The following is an 8,031-nucleotide window of genomic DNA, read 5'->3' as shown; positions in this document are numbered from 1 at the left end:
TAAAAGAGTGGGTATATGTATATGTATAACTGATTCACTTTGCTGTACACCTGAAACTAACACAACATTGTAAATCAACTATACTCCAATTAAAAACTAAAACAGACTCACAGATTTTGAAAACAAACTTATGGTTACCAAAAGGGAAACATGGAGGGGGGAGGGATAAATTAGGAGCTTTGGATTAACATACACACACTACTATATACAAAATAACCAATGAGAATCTACTGTATAGCACAGGGAACTCTACTCAATATTCTGTAATAACCTATATGGGTAAAGAATCTGAAAAAGAACATATACATATATGTATATGTATAACTGAATCACTTTACTGAAACTAACACAACGTTGTGAATCAACTATACTCCAATAAAAGTTTTTAAGAAATAAAATTTGAGGAAACAAAAAAATAAAAAAGTTTTTTAAAAATAGAAAGCACTAAGACATCTAAGGGCATGACATGCTCTCCCTCCTGTGTCCAACCCTTCAGAAAAGGAGATATGACCAGACTAGCATAGGGATTCTTGGGTCAGAATTGGGGAGTCTTCAATGACTGCCCCCTCTACCAGATATCCACCTCCAGGACTAATTTTCAAAATATTTGAAAAGTGATAACAATCAGCCACAGAGCAATCACAACAGTTGCCAGCCACAGTACTAGAACAGAGTCTTGGAGGTCTCCTGCTATGACAGACATTACTTGATTCAGTTGCTAGATTGTGGGGAGGTCCCAGAGGTCCTAGAGGCAAGATTGAGGCAGTGGCTCTTCATCAACCAGCACAGAAGATGTTCAAGTCCTCTGTTAACAACTGAAGTACCTGTATCAGTACACATTACCCCAAACATAGGGTAGAGAGAGAGAGAGTAGAACCTCCTTAAAGCTTTATGAATGAAGGATTGAGCAACTGGTTGATGCTTACATTCATGGGACATCTTGCTGATTTCACAGGTGGAAATTTCTCCTCTTTACTGAAGGACCAAAAGAGACTTCAGTGCACCACTCAAAGTTTTTTTCAAATTTAGACTCTAGAAAGCCACCTTACTACAAAAGTAGGGGTACATTTCAGTGAAAATCCTTATCCCTACCTTTTCATCATCTAGGAAGAAGCAAGGAAAGCTGGCAACCTGAAATGGGGACCAAAGGGTATTGGCCCACGCTTCCAGCTGCCCCAGATCTGAACACTGAGGCCCATCGGGTAGTGGGGTCTCTTTAGACTACACCTCCCACCACCAGGATCCTCCTTCTACAGACTCATTCATCATTTCACACCTAGCTCAATTCCTCTTCCTGTGAAGAGAAAGTCTCCAAACAGAGAGGGAAACTGGATAAGCTAGACCCTGAGGCACAGCCTTTACTAGGCAGGAAAAAAAACAGGGCTACATGTGGGGCTCCTGAGCAATAAGGGGGGAAGTGAGCCATTTTAACAACAACCATTAATTTTTATTAAATTTCTAATCAAATACAACAATAATTTCTTCTCTTTCATAAAAAAACACAAATATTTACAACATTATCAGTTTGGGAATAGACAAACAGTAAAAATGAAGAAAAGTGATGAAAAGACAAATTCAAGGACAGAATAAATACAGCTTATTTACATGCCTGCCTGGCCCCGGTGGCTGCTGCCAGAGTACCAGACCCTCAGCCTCAGAATTAGCAGCAGTTCAAAATCTCCTCCAGTTTCAACACGTCCAAGGGCGGGATTTTGGTGACTTCAAAGAAGACCCTGCAAAAGGAAGAGGGGTCTGCTCAGTGTAAAATAGCCCAAAGCAAGCAGGCTCCATGGAATAAGTGGGACATAGGCCCTTGGTTCCCTATCTTGCTTTAACTCTGGAGCAGAAAGTAAGGTAAAAAGTACCTGAATCTTTCTTTTCCCTTAAATGAGGTTAGTCTGGGCCTCCCCATGACTGAGCACAAACCCAGCCTCAACTGGAGCTTGGTACTTACTGGTGGGAATACTTGGAATGCACAGTCTTGAGCCTATTGCACAAACGCAAAGTCAGCAGGATGTTCAGCTGCCTGACCAAGGGGTGAAGATCAGAGGTCTTGTAGCCACTGTAATACTCCAGGGTAGGAGCCTGGAAGAAGCAACATGGACAGTGACTTTTACAACAGGAAGCAGATACTTCCCGTCTCCAATACCCAAATCGAAACTTCCTATCCATAGTACAGGCAGGGAAGAAAGTCAAACAATTCAAAGACTCATAGAGCACAGACACCGACCAATAATTATAGGGTACTACCTAGAAGACTATGTTCCAGCTGCAGGCTACTGATATGGCTATATCCATATGCACCAGCTGGATATTAGCCCTAGCCATAGGTATTGAAACTGAAATCCACCAAAGAATTTAAGGAACAGGACTGACTTTGTTACTTACTCTCAGGTTAAGAGCCAATGGCCAGGCAAACCTCAGAACGAACTTGAGGTCCCAACTAAACAGCCAGCAGGAACTTAAGGCTGTTCCTCCTCTCTGGCTCAAACAGCTATCATTTCATGCATTCATTTTCTCAGTCAACTTTAAGGATGCCTATCATGTGGCAAAAGGAATATAGCAGAGTGTTTAAGAGCAAAGGTTCTGGAGGCAAACTGCCTGGGTTCAAATTCCAGCTCCATTAACAGCATGGCCTTGAGCCAGTTACTTAACCTCTAGGTGCCTCAGTTTCCAAATCTGCCAAATAGGGACGATTACAGTAGTTATATAATAGGCTTAAATGAGTTAATAGACATAAAGCACACGGAAAAGAATCTAGCACATACCCAAACAATGCTAGCTAGGATATTACCAAGCCCCATACAGGATGCTGGGAATACAAAGATGACTAAGGCTCCTGCTCTTGAGGAGTCTGTAGTCTAGTTGGGGAGACAGACATGCACACATAGAATTACAAAATGTGTGGGAAGTGCTACAATGGAAGGGATCATGGGACAGTGGAGGAACAGAGCTGCAGGACCCATGAATTTTGGCTGGGAAAGTCACAAAAAGCTTTGCAGAGGACGGCACATCTGCAATAGGTACTGAAAGTCTAGTGGGAGTTCCACAGGTAGAGAAAAGAAAATTCATTATTCTGTGAGGCAGTGGTTTTCTTAAAATGTCTTAAATTATTTTCCCTGAACTCATGTTTTCCCAAATATCTTACCAGGAAGCCCAAATATCTTACCCGGAATTGGGGGTGGGAACTAAGAAGCCCACCAATTTGGATCCCTTTAACTTTTACATGTCCCCTGAGATACTTCTGCAGGAATCCCAGGGCTCTACTGAATACTCTTTGGAAACCACTGCCACAGGCATAGGGCAGTCATTGGCATGCTGAGCAGGGGAGTGACACATGGGATAACACATCATATTGGGTGTGTTAATTAAGATTAACAGCCCTACTGTCACTGCCCCAATTCTTCACATTGTTCAATTGTTCACTGCCCCAACGCTTCACATTCATTATTATAAAAGCCCACTCACTGGTGTTGATACGTTCACATACGCTCTCTCATCTAATATACCTTCCATACTGCTATATACTAGTACTGTTTCCAAAACATACAAACAGGAAGATGTCACTCCCCTGCCTTAAAAACTTGCAATGCCTTAGTGTAAAATGGATCTTTCAGCATGGCATCAAAGGCCTCTCACAATCTGACCACACTCTACCATTCTGGTCTCACCTCTCACCATTCCCTACTCATACGTCCTCTGCTCTATCCATAGGAAATGTCTTATTCTGCCCTGAATACATCATACTGTTTTCTTATTGCTTTCACATCTTTTCAATTGTTGTTCCCTCTGCCTAGAATGTCTTTTCTCAAGGTTCCTACTCATCTCTCAAGACCCAACTCAAAAGTCACCTCCTCTGTGAAGTCTTTCTCATCTATAGCAGTATATATAGTGTAGAGGACTATGGATCCAGACTACCTGGGTTCAGATCAGGGCTGACACTTAGTCACTGGTACAGCCATGCCAAGTGTTAAAACACTGAAATATTTTTATACTGGTTGGCAAGCAGTTTGCTGCCCTGAGCCTCTCAAGTGTCCTCCCTCAGGACCTACCAGCCTTCCCCAGGATCCAAGGGTAAAAGCCTGGGTCAGCATGGGGCCTCCAAGATCATGGCTCCGGGGCTACGGCCACATCCATTCTGATTATAGAGTAGGTATATTCTTTGAACAGACTCCTAGTTCCTAAATCCTAGCTCTGCCTCTCATTAGCCAAACATGGGAAGTTATTTCTTATCTGTACAATAGGGATAATAGTGCTGATCTCATAGGGTTGTTGTGAAGATTGAGTTAATAGACAAAGTGTTTAGTTCACTGTCTAAGCACTCAATAAATGCTAGCCATTGTTATTACGTATTCTTTCTCATCGTCATCCCTGCCATTTACTTAATGCTTTCTCTGTCCCAAGAAATTTCAGTGCCTTGTCCAAATTCACACAACTGTTTATAGGGTTCTTCCTCAGCACACAGAGGTTTCTCCATCAGTAGTGGTGCTAGAATTTCTAGGCTGCAGGGTCTTAGGAGTGGTTGGGAAGAGCATGCTCATTTGCAAGCATACTTTTTCTATTGGATTGCATGTTACACGTCAGTAAAAATTCATAGTTTTCTAAAGTTACTTTTATTCACAAGTTTTTATAAAATTGAGCAAGTATCAAACATGCATTTTATTTGTATTGGAGAAGGAGGATGTGGGGGCCTTCCTCCTCAGAGAAGAGCACAATAGTATATCTCTGAGTCCCCTGTTATACATATACATATGCACAGTTGCTTTCACTACTCTGTTCTCTGGGTCAGTGCTTTCCAAATCCTGTTCCAATGAGCTCCCTTGGGGGGCCAACCTTGCTGAGGGGGCTGCAAGGAGCAGGGGTGGAATGGGGTCAGGCAAGAAGTGGGTCCACACCACCCCCTGCTGCAATCAGAATAATTTCACATTAGTCTGTTTTGTGATACTGAGCTTCCAGGTAAACTGTCTTTGGAAGAAAGGGTACTGTGATGAAGAAAAGTGAAATAAAATACTTTAAAACCATGGCTCTAGAAACCCTTTAGGCAGCCAGGCCCCTAAGTTGTCAAGATGTTAAAGGATTCATAACGGCAGGTATGTAGTAGTTTTGTCACAGAGTTTCCCACAGCCCTAGTTTACACCTTCCTCCTGAGCTGACCCTGTGCTTTTAAATCCCTATCCCTGGGACTTTCCTGGTGGTCCACTGGTTAAGAATCTGCCTTCCAATGCAGGGGACGGGGGTTTGATCCCTGGGCAGGGAACCAAGATCCCACATGCCACGGGGCAACTAAGCCCACGTGCCACAATTACTGAGCCCACACACTCTGGAGCCCATGTGCCACAACTAAGGAGAAGCCTGCATGCTGCAATGAAGAGCCCACATGCTACAACTAAGACCCGATGCAGCCAAAAATAAAACAAATAAATAAATATGCTTTTAAAAATCCCTACTCCTTCTTCCCCACCGCCCACAAGTGTTTACCAAGTGTCCGAGCTTCTTCATGTAGAGGGCCAGGAGGAAGGAGCCAGCAGCTAGCTTGGAAGCCCTCTCCTGGACATAGTCGTATTCCTGCAGGGTCTTTTCACAGATGAAGCGGGACAAGGTCAGTGTCTTCATGCTGGCATGGACACACTAAAGGCAGGAAGAAGACTGGCTCAGCAATCAATTCAGAACACTGGCACCAAGCAGAAAACCCCCTGCACTCACTCCCTCCAGTTATCCCACCTTGGGCCTAAATGGCTCTCTGCCTGAACAATGTACCTCTTTTGCCACCATGACTCACACTAAGGACACTGCCCCCAAAGCACAGAATATTTAGGAGGGGGGATTATGAAATTGGCAATGGTATTTGCCATTTTCAGGGTTTTAAACCAAATTATCAAGTGTGATTGTGGTACCCTCCACCTCCCCTTTCTGTACTTGCCATCCTTTGAAGAGCCGAAGGCCTCCAACTGTTGACTTTTCACTGGGTTCCAGACTAGGAGGTATTTCATGCTCCAAAGAACTCCTTCCCTTTTCTTGCTTGAATGTGTGTGTGTGTGTGTGTGTGTGTGTATGTGCGTGTACACACACACACACACAAATCCTACAATAAGACACACTTGTACAATACAAAGTGACTTCCCCTGTAACCAATATTCAGGTGAAGGAAGAGAACTTTGACAGCCATGTCACCTAAACTTCCCAAGTGTCCCTTCCTGATCAAAGAATCTTCTTCCCCTCCCCTACTCTGCCCTCACCTCAAAACTTTATAGGCATACCACAGAAATATGCAATTTTCTTCCCCCCACACTCCATAAAGATTGCCAATCTAGGAGGGTGGACTGAAGAAGAAATTCCCCTGTCCCCAGTTGTCCCCTTCCCTTTTCCTACCACTCAAGCAGCCACTCTGGGAATGGAGGGGACTAACCCAGCAGTGGTAAAATGAAGATGCACCTGCCCTGTCTTACCTTAGCATATCTGCGCAGAAAATGATAGGCGATGGGAATGTTGATATCAAATTTGAGGGTTTTTAGGATGCTGATTTCCATGGCGAGCATCTCATCTCGCTTATAAATATCATCACAGATGTACAGGAAGTCATCCACACAAGGTGGGCTGGGCTCCTATGTGTGAAGAGGAGAGGCAGTCACAACCAGGCAAAGACAGCCCACTCCTCTCTGCCTGGAGATGAAAGGCAGGGGAGGAGAGGGGTGAAGGAGAGGAGGTAATAACATTCCCTGGCATGAACCTTCAGGGTAGCTCTGAGAGCCAGCTTCTGGTTTTTGAGTAGTACATCTGTAAAACAAAATCAGAGAGATAGGAGGAGAGAGGATAGGGCCTCTTGTGGTAGATTCTTATAGCACTGGAAGCGGCATAATATGGCACAGGGACTGGAAGCACTGATCTCTCTTCTAATGAGTGAGAGCCAGAAATGGGAAATCTAAGTCCTACTCTTGGGGGAACAGAGGGAAGGAGACCACAGGAAGGGAGCTAGAGATGGAAAATAAGCCCACACTTTGTTTTCTTGTCTAAGGAATGAATAAAGATGTTTGGGAGGGGGCACTGCTGGGGTAATAGGCAGTGAGAGACAGAGAGAGATAGGCACAGAGGGAACCTAAGCAGAGACTGAAGACCAAGGGATGGGCGATGTGCAAGGGGGCTAGTCTGGGAAGGTCCAAGCCAAGCCAAGGGTGAGAAGAAACCCCCCCTCCACAATCTGGGGCACCTTTCCATGTCCTGCCCTCTGCAGGTTGAACCTTAGTTTTGGGGAAAGGACTAGGAGGCAGGAAGACCCCTGAATCTTTTCTCTAGCTGCACCTCACTGCCCACCCCAGCCTGCTTCTCACACCTTTATTTTCAGATCACAAACTGGACCAACCCTCTGGGTTTGCAGACAGGGAAATTGAGGCCCAGAGAGAGGAAGTGACTTGCTCAAGGTCACACAGCAACCTAGTGACAAGACCAGGACAAGAAACTCTCCCTTCCACTGCTCTACTCACCAGTGGCTCCTTCCTTTCTTCTCTTCTCATATCATCTCCATACCTACCCTTGCAAAAGTCTTTCTGTACTTCTCAATCCTGTGAGGGGAAGACACCCCTGCTCCAAAAATCTTAGTGGAGGTCCTTTGTCCTGATAACCAGAAGAGGGGTGCTCCTGGCTCCAAAATTTGCTAACGAGAGCACCTTGCACACTCCTTCTCCCTCCTGCTCTTGGTTGTCCAGGAACCCCCAGCTGCTTTTTTAACCCCCTTGAGGCTGAGACAGGGAGCACTTGCTTAAGCCACAAGGATATCCCTAGGTAGGTGGAGGGAGGAGGAGAAAGGGAGAGATGTGAAAAGAGAAAGGAAGGGGAGCAAGGGAATGAACCAGGAAGCCAGTGAGCAGGGAAGGAAATGAGCTAGAGAGGGAAGCAGGGAACAAGGGAGAGTGAGGGAGGAGGAAGGGAAAGAGGAAGAAAGGGAAGGAGGAGGCTAGGGAGCAAGGGCAGTCAGGAGGGAGGGAGGATAGGAAGGAGGGAGAGAACCAAGGAGAAAAGGAGCCAGGGAGGGAAAGA

At 45.0% G+C, this 8,031-nt stretch overlaps 1 protein-coding gene across 1 annotated transcript in view; it reads right to left on the bottom strand.

Annotated features, from left to right (window-relative positions):
* Positions 1 to 1,425: 1,425 nt before the first annotated feature.
* Positions 1,426 to 8,031, bottom strand: part of CCNB3 (cyclin B3) — a 50,393-nt gene continuing 43,787 nt past the window's right edge. The window contains 5 exon segments of the mRNA XM_007450926.1: positions 1,426 to 1,665; positions 1,667 to 1,733; positions 1,955 to 2,085; positions 5,479 to 5,628; positions 6,447 to 6,602. Coding sequence (XP_007450988.1) covers positions 1,576 to 1,665; positions 1,667 to 1,733; positions 1,955 to 2,085; positions 5,479 to 5,628; positions 6,447 to 6,602 — 594 coding nt within the window. The 3' untranslated portion in view covers positions 1,426 to 1,575.

The sequence above is a fragment of the Lipotes vexillifer genome, unplaced genomic scaffold (assembly GCF_000442215.2).
Source record: "Lipotes vexillifer unplaced genomic scaffold, Lipotes_vexillifer_v1.1 scaffold129, whole genome shotgun sequence".
Taxonomy (NCBI): domain Eukaryota; kingdom Metazoa; phylum Chordata; class Mammalia; order Artiodactyla; family Lipotidae; genus Lipotes; species Lipotes vexillifer.
The sequence above is the reverse complement of the archived record's forward strand: the minus strand, read 5'-3'. Positions and strand labels throughout refer to the sequence as shown.